The sequence below is a fragment of the Cibotium barometz genome, chromosome 30 (genome assembly GCF_041138505.1).
Source record: "Cibotium barometz isolate CiBa-2024 chromosome 30, ASM4113850v1, whole genome shotgun sequence".
Lineage (NCBI taxonomy): Eukaryota > Viridiplantae > Streptophyta > Polypodiopsida > Cyatheales > Cibotiaceae > Cibotium > Cibotium barometz.
In genome coordinates this window covers 24,469,903-24,492,016 of record NC_141075.1, presented here as the reverse complement: position 1 = coordinate 24,492,016, position 22,114 = coordinate 24,469,903, and the positions used below count along the sequence as shown (strand labels likewise).

The 22,114-nt window shown below is 48.1% G+C and overlaps 1 protein-coding gene across 3 annotated transcripts in view; it reads right to left on the bottom strand.

Moving 5' to 3' along the window:
• Positions 1-18,239, bottom strand: part of LOC147621309 (putative folate-biopterin transporter 6) — a 58,996-nt gene extending 40,757 nt beyond the window's left edge. Inside the window, exons 1-2 of one of the 3 annotated variants that reach the window (XM_086824035.1) lie at positions 18,081-18,239; positions 17,163-17,240 (exon numbers count right to left, since the gene is read on the bottom strand). In XM_086824035.1, the coding sequence (XP_086680161.1) occupies positions 17,163-17,197 (35 nt within the window). In that variant the 5' untranslated portion in view covers positions 17,198-17,240; positions 18,081-18,239. Of the gene's footprint in view, positions 1-17,162; positions 17,241-17,375; positions 17,987-18,080 lie in introns of those variants that run through there. The other 2 variants (XM_086824034.1, XM_086824036.1) reach the window with 2 other exon arrangements.
• Between the last annotated feature and the right edge of the window lie 3,875 nt (positions 18,240-22,114).

Sequence of the window (22,114 nt, the reverse complement as noted above, 5' to 3'; positions counted from 1 at the left end):
AGGCTTCCCTCGTGCTCAATTTTCAAGAATAAACATCAGTTTCCAACATTTACAGGTCTTGTACCTGGGCCTACATCTGTGTTTTCTATTTGCTTCACTTTCTTTCATGGTATGGTATCAGAGAAAAACACTGACCTGTGAGCAGAAGAGAGCTGCATTTTTTGTTTTGGAGCAGAGGCTTCGACAATTTGCTGCGTTTTCTGCAGATTTCAGCGTAGAAGCAAAGATTGCTGATTTTTTCTGCCGATTGGATTGTTGAAGCTCTCTTCTAGGTGCTAAGCTTGGAGAGATCTTCCTTCTTCCTCTCCTTTCAGTTTCCGACCCTCCCTCCCTTTCTTCTTGCTGTGCACAACCTAAGAGGAGGATTTGCTAAAACAGCGCGTGTAGCCCGCTGCCCCCTGCGCCTCCCCCTTCGCAGTCGCCGCCGCCTCCTCCCCCTCCTCCTTCACCCGCCTGTCCCCGCAGCCCTTCCTCCCCTCCGCCTTCACCCGCCTGTCCCCGCAGCCCTTCCTCCCCTCCGCCTTCATTCCGCCTGCCCCCCTCTGCCCCCCGCCTGAGCCAGACCCTTCCGCCCCTGGCCTTCCTCTTCCGCGCCGCCCTCCACTCCCCCCCCCTTTTCTCGCCTTCTCTGCGCAGCCCCCCCCTCGCCATCTTTCTTCCTCCGCCTCTCTCCCTCCCCCCCGCCCGCCTTTTTCCGCCTCCTTTCCCCCCCTCCCTGCGTCGTCGGCTTCTCCGCCCCCCGTCCCTGCGTCTCCCTTTCTCCCTGCCTCAGCCCCCCCATCCCCCCCCCCTTTTTTGTTTTTTCGGCGTCTTCAGCGGAGTGGCGTGGTCTTTCTTGGGTTCGTCTCGTCGATTCAGCCAGTACCTGGTCTTTTTCCCCTAGGAGGACTCCATGGCAGCCTCTCCGTCAGCCCCGACCGATACAGGTCTTCGACTAGACTTCTCAGATGCAGAGCAGCAGCTTCTCGCGTCCTCCGTTTCTTCTTTGGAGGCCTCCTCCTTGGTTTGCAAGGTGGTGGGTAGCCGCCCAATGCGGAGAGAGTTACGCGACCTACTTCAGGGTAGCCTCATCGGCGAGACTGCCAGAATCGTCAGCGTGGATTTTTTAGGCCGCGGCTACTACCAGGTGGAGTTCGAGTCCCCACCAGCAGCTCAGAGGGTGCTGGCTCGGAGCCCCATTGCCCTACGCTCCTCTCGGGCGTTCTTGGCGCGATGGACACACGGTTTCGACCCATCGTCTGATCCACTGGCAGGCGCGACTGGATTCCCCATCACCGTCTGCTTTCCAGGTCTCCGAAGGGAGTACTTGCCCCTCCTGCCGGCCATAGGCAAGGCTATCGGGCAGGTGGTGGAGGTGCCACAGACCGCGGCTTCAGTGGTTGCTCGGGCAGCAGGACTCCCGGCCATTCGTGTTGTTGTTTCGTCACCGGAGTCCCTCCCGAAGACGATCCTCCTCCCTTGTCTTTCTGGAGGACATCTGATTCAGCGCGTGGAGTATTCGGGCCTCCCCGGTCAGTGCTTCATTTGTCGGGAGATGGGCCATCTCGCACGCTCCTGTCCCCGCAAGGGGGCTAATCCTTCACGCTTTGCTGCCTCTGGACCCCCTGCGGGAGACCCGAGAGGTGGCCATCCACCTCCGAGACCGGACATCTCTGGCTCGTCACAGCAGGCGCCACCATCGGACGAGCAGGCTCCGGCGAAGGACACCGCACAGACTCAGGAGGCTGGAGGCTGGCAGGAGGTTCGCCGGCGGAAACGCCCGGCTCGCAGGGACCGTCGCAGACGCCAGCAGGCAGCGCAGGCTGGCGGACAGGATGGTGGACGGGCGACTCCGGCTGGCCCACAGGCACCTACCCGCATTTATGCTCCAGTCAGGGATAGGCGGCCGGTAGGTCCCACCCCGATGGACGAGGATTCAGTCTCAGTGCCCGTTGCTGAGGCCGATGGAGGAGTCTCCCACGTGGAGACCCCACTCCCGCCTCCCCCCGCGGGGGGCCCCGCCCCCTCCTTGGAGCAGTTCCCTGAGGATCCCCGGCCGCACTCTGCGACCCCCGGCTCCCCTCCCCCCCACCCGGAGAGCACTCTTCCCTCCTCCCCCCCTCCCCCCCCCGCCCCCCCCCCTCCCTCCTCCCCCGGCGGCCCCCCCTGACTCCTATCCTCTGGCAGATGCCTTTCCATCCTCCCCTCGCTCTCCCCCCTCCTCGCCGCGCGCCCCCATCCCTCCTTCAGCCTCTCCAGGATACTTCGCCAGACCACCCACTGCCCCGGGGCAGCGCAGCTGGGTAGGCCAGAGTTCAGTCCAGCGGCTGTTTCACCGCCACTCCGGGCCGGTGGAGATGGCGATCCTCGCTTCACCCGCCACAGAGTTCGCCCCAGCCTCCCCTGGGGGGCCCCCGCGAGTGATGGGGCTACCAGTGGATTACAGTTTTTTCAGGTGCCTCCAGCTGGATGCTGGCCCATTCGAGACTCTGGTCGCGCCCCTGCGAGTTTGCGTGGTGTGCCATCCCTCGCGTTCTCCTTCAGTGGTGAGCAGCATGGTGGCCTTCTCCTTTCCTCTCAGCGTTGCCCCAGACACAGCCTGGGATTGCAGCTCTGTAGAGGAAGTTCTGCGTGACCAGATACTGGAGTTTTCTCACCACTTCAGCGACCTGGGGCTCACGGATCTACTGCAGACCCGACTTCACTCAGCCCGCATGAGCCTGTTTGGTACAGGAGATTGGCGGGTGGATCCGGTCCACACATCAGTTGAGGCGGTGCTACTGATTCTCCTCCATGCCGCCCCGAGGGTGCAGCCTTCCTTTAGGTACTTATATGCAGAGGATTGGTCTCACGCCTATGCTCTGGATAGGGCGAAGGCGGAGTGGGGCTGGACTCAGACACAGGTCACCCTCTTTCTGGAGAGACTCCGCACCCGGACAGACAGTGATTATTCTCCCTCCAAGCCGGCGCCCAAGACTCCTAGAGTGGAGGGCAGATCATCCGGGCCGGCTGAGAGGGGTGAGCCAGTGGCGGCTTCTTCACTTGCCTCAGCTCATCCATGAGGATCCTCTCATGGAACATCCAGGGTCTCGGTGGACATCGCTGCCACATTGGTCGGGGCAGACTTCGTCAGGAGATCCAGAGGGCTCTCGTTGGAGGACCCATAGATATTCTTTTCATCCAGGAGCACCACCTTTCTGCCGGGCGTACCCGCATCTGCGGGAAGATCTTGCCAGGCAGGAGTCACACTTTTTGGTCCCCGGCATATGGCCCCCAGGGGAACCAGGGCGGAGTATGCATCTCAGTCAGCGAGCAGCTTCTTTCTGAGGTTGTGGACTCTGGCACTATGGTCCAGGGTCGAGCGCAGTGGGTCATCCTTCGGGTTGGGGAAGACCGCATTGGCTTCCTCAACTTCTACGCCCCTAACGGGGCGTCCGGGAGAGCCGAGTTCTGGAGCACCATCAGGCAGTCCCTCCCCTTGGCAGACCACTGGTGCCTAGGAGGGGATTGCAACATGCTGGAGGACGCAGAGGATAGGATGGGGGGCAGCCAGGAGACCATTCATGGGCCAGAGCTAGCTGCCTGGGAGGAGCTAGTGCTACAGGTGAGAGGCCAGGATCCGTGGACTCTCCCGGAGTTTGGCAGGTTGCAGGGGAGTCTATCTTTCTCGCGCTCGGATAGACGAGCCACAGGCGTTAACCTTTCCCGCATCGACAGATTCTACATTGATGAGTGGGCCTGTGATAGAGGCGGCACTGTGGGCATACTTGCTGGCTCCTCCTTTTCAGACCACTTCCCAGTGCTTCTCCAGATTGAGGACCCTACGAGAGGAGAGCGGGGCCAGAGCGTCCGGATTCCTGATTGTCTCATAGAGGAGCCTGAGATCGCACTCAGAGTTGAGCAGGTCTGGCAGGAGCTACAGTTCAGGAGAGGCTCGGCAGCCAGTGATCTTGCCAGTGGCTTGCAGGAGATTAGTCGGATGCTCAGACTGGCTGCCTTGGACCGTCTGGAGGCCTTCAGGGAGCAGGAGAGGAGCCTTCAGAGGAGTTTAGCGTCCCTCCAGAGACTCCAGGAGAGAGATCCTCTGAGCCCTTGGATCTCTGAGCAGATGGAGACAGCTCGCACTGAGATCAGATCCATCGAGGAGAGGCGGGTGGAGTTTCGATTCCATTCTCGGTCTTCTTTTTGGACTCAGGCTGGAGATAGAGTGACTCGGGATTTCTTTGAGGCGACTGGGCCTCGCTTCAGACGAGAGGGTCTCAGGCGGCTTCGTCAGGCTGATGGCCAGGTTGTGGTGGATCCCCCCAGGGTGCGGGCGATAGCCACAGATTTTTACAGGGTTCTTCTCTCTGCTGAGCCGGCAGACGACAGGGTGAGAGAGGCTAGGGAGGCAGTCTGGAGCTTCACGAGACCGGTTGTGCCGGCCCATCTACAGCACTCCCTTCTCTCCCCCTTCTCGGATACGGAGCTGGAGGAGGCTCTTCAGGCATTACCGCGGGGCAAATGCCCAGGAGAGGACGGTCTTTCAGTGGCTTTCTTCCAGAGGTACTGGGGCCTCCTTCATAGGGGCTTCAGATTGGCATTCCAGGAGATTATGGAGACGGGAGTCATGCCGGACAGCATTGCAGAGGGGTTGATTCACTTGATCCCCAAAGAGGGCGGAGACAGACTGGAGATTAGACAGTGGAGACCGATCACCTTGCTAGGCACGGCCTACAAGGTCCTAGCTAAGGCGATCAGCAGGCGGCTTCAGCCTCACCTTCCGGACATCATCCACTCCACGCAGACAGGCTTCATCCAGGATCGGAGCATTCTGGATAACATTTTCTCTTTCTGGGAGGCTACGGCCTTGGCTAGACTTCGGCAGGAGGATTTGGCGGTGCTCCTTCTCGACTTCGAGAAGGCATATGATCGGGTGGACTGGGCCTTCTTGGAAGGCACTATGGAGAGGATGGGCTTCCCCCCTCAGTGGATCCGTGGGGTATCTACACTCTACACTTCGGCTCATAGCCAGGTGCTGATACAGGGTGTGTGCGGAGAGAGGTTCCAGCTTTCGCGCTCGGTGCGGCAGGGGTGCCCCTTGGCGCCCTTTCTTTTTCTTTTTGTGGCGGAGGCCATGAGCACCTTCTTGACGGCACAGGATACAGGTTTGAGGGGCCTCCAGCTTCCCATCCGCACCTCGGAGGAGCTCCTAGACTCGGAGTTTGCGGATGACACTGCTGTCTATCTTCAGGGAGGTGAGGAGAACCTCCGCCGCTTCGCCTCAGCCATGGACAGGTTTTGCAGAGCCTCGGGCGCTTTGATCAACTGGCACAAGTCGTGTGGGCTGTGGGTCAGTTCTATGCCCCCCCCGACTTGGAGGCCAGTTGATGGTTTTCAGTGGCTGCCCCCCGGCACTACAGTGCGTTATTTGGGCTGCTATGTGGGCATTGATATATCTCCGGAGCAGCAGATAGCCCCCCTTCTTCTGAGCATTCGGAAGAAGCTTCTGTATTGGAGTACTGCTCGTTTATCTCTGGCTGGCCGCGTAGTGGTGGCCAACCAGGTTCTGCTCGCTACCATGTGGTACATCACTTCCTGCTGGGCCTTCTCTCGGGCGTGCATTGGCCAGGTGCAGAGGCTCATCAGGAACTTTCTTTGGTCCGGAGGCGATGGGCGACCCGCTAGGGCAAAGGTGGCATGGGCTGTGATCACTCAGCCGAGGGAGAGAGGCGGCCTGGGCATTGTAGATCCTATTTGCCAAAGCCGAGCTTTGCTTGGCAAGCTGGTAGTTCGTGGTCTCCTGCCAGGTGTTGAGCCGTGGAAGGAGCTTCTTGTTTCCAGGATGCTCAGCCGCACTCCGTCTCTTAGCGGCCCCTGGAACCCCAGCATCAGGTGGATCTTTACGGAGCAGCGCTCCAGAGGAGTGGGCCTTGGCTTCGAGGAGCGTTTTGCAGCCAGCCTTCTGAGGGCCTGGGCGCATCTGAGGCCGGCACTCTTCCAGACTCCCCCGGGCACCGATGAGGAGCGCCTGAGGCAGCCATTGATCTGGAACCCCTTGATTCGTCTCCCCAGTGGCCATATGGTTGGCTCGCGGTCTCACGTGTCGTGGGGCCCGTTGAGCTCCGGCCCAGCCCAGTCCCTAGACGACTGGATATGTTTTCAGCAGCTGCCTCCAGAGGCTCAGGAGAGGAGACTCAGTGGGATGAGGGGCAGAGAGTTGATGAGACAGGATATTGAGGCGGCCATCCCCCGGGAGTGGCGGACCCCAGTACAGGACCCTTCACCTCCACAGTGGATGGGTGTCTTTACTCGGCATGAGATCCTCCTAGCGGTCTGCGGCACAGCGGAGAGAGTCGCCCCACTCACTTTCGAGGTGGGAGAGGGTGGCCAGCTTCAGAGATCACGACTAGATTTGGATGGGTTCCAGGGTTGTATCCTTCAGAGGGTTCGGGTGGTCGGCTTTCATCAGAGACAGTGGTATGTAGACCCCTCACCGGCCTCGATAGGGGAGGATTGTTCTTGGAGACTCTGGGCTTGGGACAGCAAGCCTCTTGTTCGCCTTCAGTGGGACCCAGGGGAGTGGTTTTGGCGAGATCCCTTCTCGGCCCCTACCAGCCCTGCCATTCCCTTTTTTCAGTACACAGCGAGGCTGGGGCGGCGGATTCAGAGACACAGGATAGAGAGCACCCCGGCAGCGGCCGAGCATTGGCGGCGACAGGGGCTCTCCCCTGCCTTTCTTAGGGACTTCTGGCAGCGCCTTTGGGCCAGCTTCCGTCCCCGGAAGGTGACACTTTTTCTCTGGCTCACAGCGCATAGAGGATTGGCTGTGGGGGCTTGGCTTGCTTTTGGTAGACACCCAGCGTCCTGCCCTCGGTGCGATCATGCACAGGAGTCACAGCGGCACTGCTTATGGGATTGCCCACAGGCACAGCAGGTCTGGCAGCGCGCTCTCAGGATGGTTTCTGCAGGTTCTCCAGGGGAGATGTTGGTGACATGGGGTGCGGTAGCTTGGGCCACGGATAGCGGCCCTGCACTTGGATATGAGGACGCTCCTGGCAGTGTGACCATCCAGGTCTCTGACAGGGCGATGGCGGTGGTTCCGACGGCAGACTTCTCCTCGGCAGCCTCTCAGGAGGGGGTCGGGCAGAGATGGGAGTTGATCAGCAGCATGACGGCCTGGCACATATGGAGAGCCCGATGCAGGGAGGCCATTGACCACCAGACGACTCCACCGGCGGAGGTCATACAGGCCCTCTGGGTGGACATCATCCACACCTTGAGAGGACACTGGGGGAAACTCCAGGGAGACTCGGATCGCATGAGAGGGCGCCGCAAGGCTTTCCTCCGCACTTGGCAGCCTGGCCCTTTCCTCACCGCGAGGGACGAGGATGTCATTTGGCACTATCGGCCGCCAGTTTGGCTTTTCTCACCTCCTTCATGTATTACTAGGTAGCCCCCCCCAGAGAGCGGCCAGCCACGGGGGGGAGCTCAGGTGTTCATTGTGTTTTATCCCTCCTTGCGAGGTGAGCTTTGTAGCCATATGGCGTTTTCTCATTAACTAATAGAAGGATCCTTTTTCCGGAAAAAAAAAAAAAAAAAAGAGGAGGATTTGCTAATTTTTTCAACCCCTTTCTTAAGAGAAGGTTTCTTGTCAGAGGACATGGCTTCATGAGGTTTCTCTACTGCAGCCTACTGCTCCTTCTCCTGTTGATTCTCGAGCACCATCACAAACTGGATCCCCTGCTCCCGCTCCACATGTGGTTCTTACTCCCAATCTTTCCTCTCTGAGTTTCTCTCATCCAGGTGTTGCTCCCACCCCTATCCACATACCATCCTACAATCCTCCCCAAGTCAGTGACTCCATGAAGCTTACAGCAACCAACTATCATACTTGGTCTTTCTACACTCAGTTGTTGCTGGAAGGAGTCGGTGTGTGGATGGCTATCTCCACACCTCACTTGGTGGACCTTGCTTTGAGAAGCATATTGGATGCTCGGGCTCGTCTTATCATCATCCATTGCATGACTCCATCTATACAAGCACAGTTTGTCTCTACCCAGAGTAATGCTCATCAGATGTGGACAAAGATCCAGAGGAGGTATAGGAGAGTTTTGACAGTGAAGATTGCAAAATTGGAGTCAGATCTGGAGAAGCTTACAATTAATGAGTCAAATAACTTGATTGAGAAGATTGGAGAGTTCACCTGTATCAAGCTGCAGCTTGAGGAGTACGGGAGCACCATCAACAATCCCATCCATAAACTTCTTGGTAAGTTGCTTGCTTCCTTTGATTCTTTCAGGGATAATATTTATTTCCGTGATCCTCCCCCCCCCCCCTTGTCATGAGTTATCTCCACGACAAGTGTATGCTTTGCGGAAAAGGTAAGTCGGAGTCTGCCTTTGTTGCCTCTGACAAGGGCAAAGGCAAAGGCGGTAAACGGGAACTCCAACAACAACAACAACAACAAAAACAAAGGCAAAGGCAAGGGTAAATAGGATTCTAAGGAATGCAAGGACAAAAGCAATGAATGTGATTAGTGTGACACGTCAGGTCATATTGAGGCTCGTTGCTTTGCTCGTCGTGATGATTCTCGACTCTCGAGCAACCAAAGCCAAGTATAAAGCCCAGGATGCTTCTAAAGCATCTGACAAGTACAACACCAAAGATAAAGGCAAAGTTTCAGAGGAGGGATCTGCCAAAGTGGCAGCCAGATTCATTCACTTATTCACAGGATTCATTCCTCGTGATCACAGATATGACTTCTTCTAAAGAGGTTAGTGACACACCTGAAGCAGTGGAATGGGTTGGTGATAGTGGTGCGTCGGCCCACATGACCAATCAAGCCCATATCTTGGAGAACTACTAGACTCTCTTCTTTAGTTCATATCAGCGACAACTCTTCGCTTCCTGTCACCGGTGTTGGTAATGTTTCTTTGGGTTCCTCTGCCACCTTACATGATGTTCTGCATGTACCACGGATTTCCAAAAATCTGTTTTCAATATACAAAGCTTCTCAGAAGGGACTTGGTGTGTACTTTGATAATGAGGTCATCGAAGCAATCAAGAGAAAGAGAGTCAAGTTTCATGCAGATGGTACTTTGGACAAGTAGTACAAAGCCCACCTTGTTGGCTCATTGCTTTACCTTGCCAACACCCGTCCAAACATCTCCTATCCTATGAGTGTCCTCAACTAGTTCTCATCAGCCGCTTGAAGGTCTCATTGGTAGGCAGCTTTGAGAGTTCTTCGTTATCTTCGAGGTACTTCAGATTATGGCATCGCCTACTCTAGTGGTGCTGATTTGGTTGGCTTCAAAGATTCTCATCGGGCAAGCCGCAAGCTGCATTGATACTCGGAGGTCTACATCTAGATATTGCTTCATGCTTGGTTTTGGATTGGTTTCTTGGAAATCTCAAAAGCAGAGGACTGTTTCTGCTTCTTCCACCGAGGCTGAGTATAAATCCTACCTTCTCTCCTCCACTGAAGGACTTTGGATTCATCAGATTCTAGAGCATTTGTGTTGTGTCGATACTTCCCCAGTTACTATCTTCTCGGATTCTCAAAGTGCTATTGCTCTAGCTCACAATCCTGTGATACGGGGACGATCCAAACATATTGAAGTGCATTATCATTTTGTACGCAACTTGGGATTGAGTTGGGACTGAAACTCGCTGAGGTTAAGCTTTCTTAGTTCAAAATAGAAAAAGATTACACATGTTAGGTTGCATGGGAAACTTTTACACATGTTTTAGTTTGCATGGAAAACTTTTACACATGTTTAGTTTTGCATGGGAAACTTTCCTTTGTCAACAAATAGAAAGAGTTAGTTCTCTCCCTCTTTGGAAAATAGAAAGAGATGCTTATAACTCAAGTTCTAAAACGAATTTGCATGTGCAATTGAAGAGACAATTGCTGAGATGGCCTGGGCGAGTCACCACGTCACCTCAAAAAAAAATTTAAAAAAAATAATTTAAAAAAAAATTTAGCCGGGGGGTTCTCGACCGCTCTAACTCCGATTCCAACCTCTGTTTTCCCAAAAGATAAAGGGAAAGGCCTCAAAATCAACCTCCAACTTAAAAGGTACATATCTTGTACAACTATCAAAATTGAAAGTAGTTTAAGTAAGAAACATACTTAACCTCCTACAAAATACAAGTCGCTGGATCAGCGACCACTATTATGCACAAGTTCGATGCTTTAAGATGAATGCCTAAATATTCAAGCATTCTCAAAATCAGCATCCAATGCAAGATCTTCAAACAGCTTATTGTGCATGTGCCTAAGGTGAGTACCATCCGTTCCATACACTTGTATCCATCTATACGCTCTCCCATAATGGTAAGAGTACATAGTCCATCATGCTTATAAAGTATGTCCAATCATACTTCCCCACTTCGGGATGGAAGCATGTCCATTCATGCATGCAATATTATGCTCTCCTATTTCGAAATAGAAGCATGTCCAATCATGGTTCCTTGGAAAAGAACACATGTCCAATCATGAAGTCTGCCATGCTAAGTCAGACAACATGTCTAAGTTTTATTAACTTCAGGGTGACAGACTTCTTCGGCTGGCCTACTATTCTACCAATGACAATGTGGATGATCTCTTCACCAAACCACTCCCGAGAGCTACTATGGAGGTGTTACTTCAACGTGCTGGTATTGGACAGCCCCTCTGTTGTTGAAGAGGAGGTGTTGGATTATATCATCTCCAGAGGGTCTACATCACCTTCTCATGCTTGTACTGGTCATTTTATGAGACCTTGCATTGCCATATTTTAGCAGATATTATTCCGCATTTTTCTACCATTTTTAGGCATTTTTTAAAGCATTTTTTGCTACTGGTTTGTTATCGGCTTGCTACAGCTGGCCGACAAGCACTCTGGGGGAGTATATAAGGGTTGACCCCCTTTCCCCTAGTTTATCTCATTCTTTTGCATCCAATTGAGGTCATTAGCAGTAGCTTTTTCTTCTTACCATTGTACAGCACCTACGGGCTTTTCTCGTGCTCAGTTTTCAGCAATAAACATCAGTTTCCAGCATTTACAGGTCTTGTACCTAGGCCTACATCTGTGTTTTCTATTTGCTTCACTTTCTTTCAAGAGCTTGAGAGAGATAAAGGAAGAGAGAGAGAGAGAGAGAGAGAGAGAGAGAGAGAGAGAGAGCTTGGGAAGCCTCATATAGTAGAGACTAAGAGTCAAGACTCAAGACTCAAACAGCCATAAACGGCTAGGCACAACAGCAATAAAAAACGGCCTTAAAATTTGAAAAAAATGGGGGGGGGGAACGGCTCCACGGCCCAAACGGTTGAATCGAGCAGACGTATCATCTCGTAAGATGCCACGAAACAAAGATGCAAAAAAAAAAAACGACCCGCTTTGGTTTCGCACCGGTAGTTTCATAGCGTCCCGGTGATGCGTGCCCGGTGATGCGGTACGCGTCTCAGAGACAACTATGATGGCATTTAATGCCTATTTCAGGTCCATGCATCAGGCCGACAGCACCTTTGCTGGCCAACCAGCCACCTCCACACCTATATGAGCAAAACCATCATTTGCATCCATTACATTCAGTAGAAGCAAGTTCATTCATCACTTATCATAGAAGTTAGCAGAAGTTATGTAGGAGCCAGAGGTCAAACCCTGTGGGGCTGACCAAGGACTCTAACCATGTATAGCATTAAACTCACCTTTTTGTACCATATGAAATACAAGAAAGCTTGACACCAACAATCTCTCTCCTCCGTCTCAAGGTTGCATCTGTACGTACATACCTTACGATAAGGTATGTTTTAGTATTCAGTACGGTATTGTACCGTATGGTACGGATCCGTACATGGCAGTCCCCCCCCTTTCCCCCTTTTTTTCCCGACTGGCCTTTGGCCCAAGATCCTCCCATAGTTACCAATTTTTCACCACTCGTAGGCACCTGCCTATAGCTGCTTATTTATCCACCCGTAGGCTATGCCGCCAAGGAAGCACCAAGGGGGGTTTTGAACCCAAGGCCTCTTGGTCCTAGGCAAACACCTTCACCACTTGAGCTATCACCTCATTGGCAAGTACATGGCAGTTTTTAAAAACAATTTGAGCCAAAAAAAAAAAGCCTAGGCCAGCCGCCGTCGCCGACTTATGCAAAGTGCGAACGTAGCCATTCCTCTCATTGATACAGACATTGCAACGAGAGATGATGATGCATTGTCAGCCATTGCGGTCAGCACCATTGCAAAGCCAGAGCTGAGAGTATGATAGGGAAGGAAACATGTTGACAGATGGAGATCTTGAATCTTCATCTTCTTCATCATCTGAGGGTGATGAAGTGGATTGATCATTGAGTGCTCTACAATGTGCAGTGATAGTGACACTAGTAACTAGAACTATTATTTTTTGGCTTCTCTAGATAGTAAACTTTCTTTTAACTTTTAAATTTTGATTGATTGCTTATAGTATGTAACCCGTGGCATTTGAGTCATTGGTATTGAACGTTTGAGTGATTCCATTTCGTGAAACCTATTTATGCTTTTGTTTACTGATAGGTCTCGTTTTGGTGATTGTGTTGTTGTTCAGAAATGAATTGTTTTTCAAATTTAAAGTTTGCAATTTTTCATTCATTTTTCTATATATATATATACACTACATAGTGTATTTTAAATGTTTTTACGTACCTTACATATTTAACGTACCTCAAAATCTCAACCCATACTTGAATGCATACCTTATGTACCTGATTCATACCGTACCTTGCATACCTTTCCACCTTGCTCCGTCTTAATCATGTTTATTTAGCATCTTGTTCTTAATCAAGCTTAGGACTATGGATCAGTACAGCAAGCATTCCGCGCATGCAACATTGGTATCAGAGCATTCACGCTCAACCACTAAGCATAGTCCCAAGGAGGTGCACAGATCCATCCGAAGAATACAATCAAGGTAGCATAAGGAGTGGTCTGCAATAGGCAAAGCTGAAGGAAAGCATCCTCTGGGGGTATGTACTCAAAACCAATACATCATTAAGCTCTCAGATCAATTCCAAAGAACTAGCAACATGCATGATCAGTTCCGATAGGTGACCCGCCGCTATATTAAGGAAAAGGGATAGCAAGCATGGGAACAACAATGGAACAAATGCTCAATTCTTCAACATGACTTAGCAGTGGAGATCAAAAGTAGAAAGTGTTCAGACCAAAAATATCGAAGTCAACGTTAGAGTTAAAAAGTAGCAAGTCAAAGTCAGTAGTTCAGGGAGGAAGGATGCCAAAGTATCCACCCCATCCATCAAGTTTAGTAGGAGGGGATGTCACGTGTACACCCGTGCCATGGCTAATCTCTAGCAGGAACATCATAATCCCTAATTAGGATAGTAGTTAGGACAGCATTTAGGTCAACAACAGCATCTTCATCCAATATCATCATCAGTACCATCATCAACACAGTAGTAGCCTCAACATAAGCATTAGTACATCATTATCAGCCTCAACATCAGCACCATCATCAGCCACATCATGGAGAGCATTGGAGACTTGTCGGCAGAGCCATCAGAACACAGTCAGCAGCCAGCAAGGATCCAAGGCAGCATGCGGCCTGGTAGCAGGTTTGGGCAGCATTAAAGAATGCGCAGCCTTTCTATGGCAATCAGCACAGCATTTATGGCATTTAATGCCCAAGCAGCAGGCCGACAGCACCTTTGTTGGCCGACCAACCACCCTTACACCTATATAAGCAAAACGCATCATTTGCATCCATTACATTCAGTAGAAGCAAGTTCATTTATCATTTATCATCCTAGAAGTTATGTAGGAGGTAGAGGTCAACCCCTTCGGGGCTAACCAAGGGCTCAACCATGTACGGCATTAGAGTCACCTTTTTGTACCATATGAAATACAAGAAAACCTGACAGCAACTACCTCGCTCGTCTTCTCTCTCCTCTATCTTAATCATGTTTATATAGAATCTTGTTCTTAATTAGGCTTAGGGCTGGGGATCAGTACAGCAAGGCTTGCACGCATGCAACATAGGTAGGCGGTCTAGTGGTATGGAACACCAAGACATGGCTGTTGGGGCTTGGGTGACTCACGGCAGTCCGATCCTCAACAGGCTCAATGGGTGGCTCATGAATGGAGCCTATGGCTGGGTGGTGAGCCGCTAGCCACAATTCTTCGCGGTCATGGATTTGTTGCAACAGGGAGGGCTGCTAGGTGTGTGTGAACGTTTATGGTGCTTTTTGAGGCAACTTGGGCCAGCTATAGCATGTAGCTATTTTCAGATTTAGTATGTTTAAGAGATGCTAATTTTGACTTGAGATTTTTTTTTTTTGGGAGTGGCTGCCTTGTGTGTACATGCTGTCCGTACTGAAATCAATCAGTTGGAAGCCTTTGGGTGCCCCTCAAAGCATATTTTTGGTCATTTCTCTGTAGTGCATCTTTTACCTACTTGCCCATACTTGTTTCCACCTTCTACACCACTATTGCAGCTCTTTGGAACTCTCTACAAGTACCTTTTACTGAACTGAATCATGGCTGAGCATGTAGACTCCATGGCTACACAGTGGTGATACTGTACAACAGCCTGGAATAGCACATGTTTCCTCAATATGTGGGACAGCCTAAACCCACATTGCAGACGTGTATGGATCTGAATTTTTTCTAATGCTTTTTCTCAATTTCATCATCCATATACTCAGTCATGGGCTATGTGCAGCCTCCAATCACCCCCTAGATCTCCTCGTGCTTTCGTAAATACGTTGTATTCATAAAGCTATGTTATGACTAATGAACAATGAGGTTCTTGTTTACTGCCATTTCTTGTGTATGAATCCACACTTTAATTTGCAAAATTATTTGCTTTCTCTTTTCCATGCTTCTATTGAATGCTTTACTTTGTAAAGCTTCTTGTTATGTTATTTGTTATGAGGCTTTTGTGTGTTCAATTTTCTGCTTGCCTGGTGTAAGTCTTGACCGAGTGTTGAGACTTGAGTTACCAACAGTGACACATCTCTAATAGCCTTTATCCTAAGGGAGTGAGAAGCACCTGACATGACTGTCCTTTGCCACAATACACCCACGCGATGACCTAAGCTTGGTGACCTAAACAACTAGGGGAGGCGAGCCAATGGACAAGCCTAGTCCCAAGTAGCTAAGGTCACATATTTTCTAAGTTCACAGGCAGCTCTGGATGGATCGCCCGAGTGGCGAACCAAAACCCATGGAGCTGAGGTCATGTGCACCTTAAAACCCTAGTCCCTGACAGCTTGCACTAGGATTGTGGTGATTATGGTCTGGTAGGTGGTACTATTGTCCATTCCAAGATTTGTATTATTCGCATGTTGACGAGATAGCTTGGTGCTCACCTGGAGGTTTGACCATGGTGTCCAGAAAAAGGGAGATGGTTGTATCGAGGCCCAATCTTTGGAGGGGACTGGCCGTCTCTCCTTTGGTTGTGAGCTTTTAAGGGGGATTCTTACATGAGGATTGTCTTGGTGGTATGGGACGCCAAGGCCTATTGCATGTAAGATCTCTTAATACTTCTACATCTCTTGGCTGGAACATCCTATTCTTTCATAAATAGCTAGCCTCAGGAAGTATTACGGTGCTACTTCTCACCTGTATTCGATATCAACATAATGGATTTTCTCGGGTGTCTTGAGCATGATATTCACCAAGGTGGAGTAATCCCTTGGGGTATTCGGTCAGGTTAGTTAAGACTCTGGATCACTTGGATTCATTACACAACCTGTCATTTGGCCAATTTCTATTATGTACCTTGTGTACATTGAGGCAACCTCAATACACATGAGAGAGAAGGGGAGTTTGTGAACTTCCGGGTCTATAGCTGAATGGCTAGGACCTCGTGGTTGTGCCCTAGTGTCTAGGACATCAATGATTACTAACGTTGTGACGTTTTTACGTGAGGTACACACAAAGGTCAATGTGCTCCGTGTTGGATATGGATCCACGGAGGCATATGGTTCTCCATAGGTGGATGTAACTCCATGAAGGCACCCAACCCTTGATTTTTTAAAATCATAGGGAATTTCACCTATGTCAAATGGGCTGCAGACCATTGACAAGAGATAGGTGTAATTTTAACCTTCTTTATTGAGGAAAAGTGTACTTCCAGATGTGGAAGTGTGATGTGTTACCATTCTCTCGAATAGAGAACACTGAGTTAACACAAATTTATATTCAGTCTAGATGTGAAAACTTTGCGTCGTGAACAGTTTCTATGCTTGCCGGCAGCCTTCTTTTGCTCTTCTTGAGATCTAGCAATGGTTGTCTGCACCTTCATATAAGCATCATCCAAATCTCGAAAAAACTCATCCACAACAAAGATCTCATCTTTGGTCCTAAGGATAGGTGGAACAACCACCTTTCCATAGAAGATCTCAAAAGGAGCTTTACTTGTAGAGGAATGTTACCGTGTTATTGTATGCAAACTCTACCTAAGGTAAATACTTCTTCCACAAAGTCTTCTGATCTGCTACATAACTATTAAGCAAACCAAGCACAACTGAATTTGCAACTTCACTCTGTCTATATGTCTGAGCATGATATGCCAAAGGGAAACTCAGCTTTGTTCCCATATAAAAGCTCTCCAAAATAAGCATGTCGTCCTCGGATCTCTGTCCCCCACAATAGACTTCAGCATACCATGATGCTTAAACACCTCTGCAAGAAAGATACAAACCATATGTTTAGCTTTAATATCTTCCTCACCGGATAAAGTGAGCATGCTTCCTATACCTATCAAAAGATCATCCAAATAGCAACATTCCCATAGGATGTCCGAGGCAGATCCATGATGAAGTCCATAGTGATACTCTCCCATGGCTCACTCGGAATACACAAGGGCTGAAGTAAACCGGAAGCCTTGTGCCCATCAAACTTCACCTTCTGACATGTAAGGCATTGTCTAACAAGAGCTTCTATATCCCATCTCATTGGAAGGCCAAAGAAACCCCTCAATCATCTCAGTCGTCGGAAGAATAACCCAATAACCCGCATAGAAAGGAGCATGGTACTCATCTCATCCAAAGAAATCTCTCAATCATCTCAGTCGTCGGAAGAATAACCCAATAACCCGCATAGAAAGGAGCATGGCACTCATCTCATCCATAACTTTGTCCCTAAGAGCTTTCACCACACTTAGACGATTTTGATACATAAGAAAACCATCCTTCAACCCATAGGATGCCATGGTTTTCCCAACCTGCAAATCCGTCCACAAAGGTGCAAAATCCTCATCCTCGTGATAAACCTCCGGCATCATGATGAGAAATAATTGTAACTGCAATCACATACGGTTTGTGTGACAAAGCGTCAGCCACAACATTCCTCTTCCGAGGAGTACATATAATCTAGAATTGAAACATGAAAAGAAAGTTGGCTACTTTCTGAGAGCTTGGTCAGCGTAAGAAAATACCTCAAGCTCTAATAGTCTATCTTCAATGTAAATTCAGCTCCAAGCAAATAATGCTTCCGTATCTTAAGAGCAAGCACTAGTACAACTGCCACATCATCATCTAAATGGCATGTCGCATTGCAGAACAAACTACCACGTCAAGAGTATGGTCAGTTGTACAGATAGTGTGGGATTGGGCTAGTTGTATTCAGGTTGCTTCTAGGACAAGCTTCTCATAGTTCAGATGTGGGAAAGGCAAGATTACAAAGATCTCTCCTGAGTCTTTGGATTGCCAGTAGGGGGTGGTTCGTCTTCAGGTGAAGTACATAGCAGATCTAAAGTCTCATGGTAAACTCATGCCATACTTGAGAACAAGATTTGGGCACCTATCTAGAGTGATGTGGATTTCTGTCGTGGCGTTGTCATCTCCATTCTCCTGCATTCGTTTGCAATAAATAAGTTTTGTTGTTGTGATAGCTATGCGCTACATAGTCCTGGTAGAAAACTGAGGATTGTGTGGGAGTGGAGGGTCAGCCAATGCACTCTAGATCCTTTTCTTAATGATGGCGCTGCACCCTTGCAGTCCCCGATCTGCGTGTATCTGCTCGATCTCTGGCAATATAATTTATCACGATAAAAACACCCCGATCTGAATCTGTCTGATCGAGCTCTTGCACTATAATTTATCATGATACTTCACATGGGAGAGCAAGTCTGAGAGCTTACGTGAGGGGCGCCATCATCATTGGCAGGGTCTCGTAAACAGGTGCGGCTGCAGCTCCCTACACCATATCCCTGTACACAATTTACCTGGCGAGTCAAAATATGATAAATATAGATAATGACAATAATCCTTGTCGGTCAGTCGTCCATGGTCAAAAACTTTGAAGACAAAAGTATTAGGCCCTTGGGGCACATTTCACACGCTTCCCTCATGCACTCCTGAAATTTGAAGCCCTCAAACGGCCTTCAAACCTTCTAGAGAAGGCCACTTAGAAACAAGGATTGCAAAACAGAAGGCCACTATCTCTAACCTTTACACATAAAACATATATATCGACCTATTTCATGGCCTTTAAATTGAAGGTTAGGGAAGGCCTTCAAATTTCAGCACTAACTCCATGTGTGTTGGCTTGGAAGCGTTCCACTAGCGGTGGCAAGCGGGCTTCCATGTGGAGGTGAACCATTCACACATACTCTAAATTTTAAGCGGCAGAAAAGAAGCGACTTTCACTACTAGTGGGCCTCCTCCAGTCTCAGAACACGCCTGGGTCCCTCTCTTTATTGAAGCGTCGGCCCTGAAGAAATTCAAATGTGGTACCCACTCCTCAATTCTCTAATCATGCCCAATTCATGCAACACACATCATTGATTATGTGTGTTACAAGTCTCTTGTGGCCCTACTCTGAATGTGTGCATGCTTTTAAAGATTAATGATTAAAGATATTGATGGGGATATGAAGAGATTAAAAGACCTAAAAACATTCAAATGAAAAGACCTAAGAGGAATGTGTGTGTGCACGTCTTATGTGGGTGTGTGGGTGTGTCTGTGTGTGTGGGTGTGTGCATGTGCGCGCACGCATAAGTGTGTTTTGTGACAATGTGTGGGCTCATATAGGGAAAATGAGGAAGCTTATATGTGTATGTATATGTTAAATTAGAGTTAAGAGCGTAAAAGGAAAAGAGAAGGCAATATAAAGGAAAATTACAAAATCGTATTTAAAAAGCCTGATGAGACTGACCTTAAAAATGTAGTATTTAGAAAAAAGTTTGAAACAAGGTAGATGTGTAAAGTAGGGCAACTACATGCATCAACTTTAGGGGGGTAGTCTCTATACCTACCACCATCCAACACCAAACAAAAAAATTGTATTGGTAGAGGGAAGGTAGGTGTCACCAAGACTCTACTCCTCTTGTTAAAAAAGTATGTAGTGATAAGACAAGTGAAGGCAACAAGATGGTTGAGGATTTGTAAAAAGAAAACATAGAAGCGTAAGGAATTCAAGACAAAAATTGTCATAACAACATTAACAAGTCAATGAGAGTGAGGGAGATGTGGAAAGAGGAGTTTTGAGGTCTTTAACATAAGAGAAAACAATAAGGACTAGAACAATAAACCTAATTTTTTTTGTAGTGTAAGTAGCATGTAAGTAAGAAAGTACGTACATGATGTGAGTGTGTGTACACGTGTGTGTGTGTGTGTGTGTGGGTGTGTGTGTGTGTGTGTGTGAGAGAGAGAGAGAGAGTGAGAGTGAGAGTGAGAGAAGGGGATAACCACTTGGATTATGTAAACATGTGTGTGTGTGTGTGTGTGCGTATGCGCTCGCGCATAAGTGTGTGTGCACATCTTCAAATGAAAAGACCTAAGAGGCATGTGTGTGTGCACGTCTTATGTGGGTGGGTGGGTGGGTGGGTGTGTGTGTGTGTGTGTGTGTGTGCGTGTGTGCGCGCGCGCATAAGTGTGTTTTGTGACAATGTGTGGGCTCATATAGGGAAAATGAGGAAGCTTATATGTGTATGTATATGTTAAATTAGAGTTAAGAGCGTAAAAGGAAAAGAGAAGGCAATATAAAGGAAAATTACAAAATCGTATTTAAAAAGCCTGATGAGACTGACCTTAAAAATGTAGTATTTAGAAAAAAGTTTGAAACAAGGTAGATGTGTAAAGTAGGGCAACTACATGCATCAACTTTAGGGGGGTAGTCTCTATACCTACCACCATCCAACACCAAACAAAAAAATTGTATTGGTAGAGGGAAGGTAGGTGTCACCAAGACTCTACTCCTCTTGTTAAAAAAGTATGTAGTGATAAGACAAGTGAAGGCAACAAGATGGTTGAGGATTTGTAAAAAGAAAACATAGAAGCGTAAGGAATTCAAGACAAAATTTGTCATAACAACATTAACAAGTCAATGAGAGTGAGGGAGATGTGGAAAGAGGAGTTTTGAGGTCTTTAACATAAGAGAAAACAATAAGGACTAGAACAATAAACCTAATTTTTTTTGTAGTGTAAGTAGCATGTAAGTAAGAAAGTACGTACAACATGTGAGTGTGTGTACACGTGTGTGTGTGTGTGTGTGTGGGTGTGTGTGTGTGAGAGAGAGAGAGAGAGTGAGAGTGAGAGTGAGAGTGAGAGAAGGGGATAACCAAAACTTGGATTATGTAAACATGTGTGTGTGTGTGTGTGTGTGTGTGAGAGAGAGAGAGAGAGAGAGAGTTTGAGATTGTGTGAGTAAATAGACCATGGAGAATATGAATGTGTTAAGTGTATCTACGTGCATGTATGTGTGAGTGTCTGTGTGTAAAGAAAAGGGGGGAGGGAGGGTGTGGAGAGTGAGTAAGTGTGTGTGTGTGTGAGTGATAGAGATGGGGGGAAAGGGAAATAGAGGACGAAAGGGGAGGGGAAAAGGGGAGAGTGTGTGTGATTGATATATATATGTGTGTGTGTGTGTGTGTATATATATATGTGTGTGTATATATATATGTGTGTGCATATATATATATGTGTGTGTGTGTGTGTGTGTATATATATGTATATATATGTATGTATGTATGTACATACATACATATATATATATATACTAAGGGGAGATGAAGAGATTAAAAGACCTAAAACATTAAAATGACAAGACCTAAAAGGCCTCTATGTGTGCACATATTAGTAGTAGTACCAGCGTTCATGAAACTCTTTTTATTGAACCTTACATGAATCCTTTTTGCCCATGGTTGAGGAGGAAATTATTATTTTGAGCAAGCATTTTCTTTATATTTTTTCCTAAATATAACTAAATCTTGAAATTTTTGAAGAGGTTTTTTTCCTTCTCCCATAATTTTGAAAAGGTTTTTCCTAAAGCTGAACAAGTTGTAGGCTAAGTCGAACCTATCTTTTCCTGAACCCAACATATTATCCATGTGTGCATAAGTGTGTATGTTTAGGTTGGTAAATAAGGAAGTGTATGTATGTATGTATATGTTAAAATAGAGTTAAGAGGAAAAAAGAAGGCAATAGAAAGGCAAATTATAAAATCGTATTGAAAAAAAACCGATGAGAGCAACCTTGAGAAAAATGCACTTGGTGAAATGCAATTCCAAGATGTAGATACGACTCAGTAAGCAAGAAGAAGCCATTACCGTGGAGTATAAGGCCAAGAAGCTATTTTTAATGAATTTTCTAGCTTTTCTCCCAAAAAAAAAGGCTATGAATTTTGTCAACATTTGAGAGAGGCATCCACCCACTTGGGTATAAAGTAATGATAGTAGGGGTGTAGAGCCAGTTGAAGCGAAGAGGCAGTACAGAGAGGAGTTCACCACATAGGTGAGGAGAACTCAGTTGATGAGAGAATTAGAGAGGTGGTGTGCAACACGAAGATTTAAAAATGCACTATATAAGGAGAATCCAAGCAAACACGTTGATGTTATATATATATACATATGTAAGAATACACAATATCGAAAGTTGGATCAACACGATACAAAGCATTAAATTGCGGAATGAAGTGGAGAGTAAACAATATTATTGCTTGCAAAACTTAATTACAAGCTGATGTCATCCACCCACCTATGTGCTCCTAGCAAGGAGCTTTAATGCGATCTAGATAGACTCTAGATGGGGGATGTCTTGCTTACAAGAGTGCTTGAACATAATGCACTCGATGATGAGCTAAGGCTACCAAACTAGTCTATATATAGTACCCAAGGTTAGTAGCGATGTAGGTCGGCCATGTTTGCCAACCCACGACTTGGTCCAAAATGACCAACTG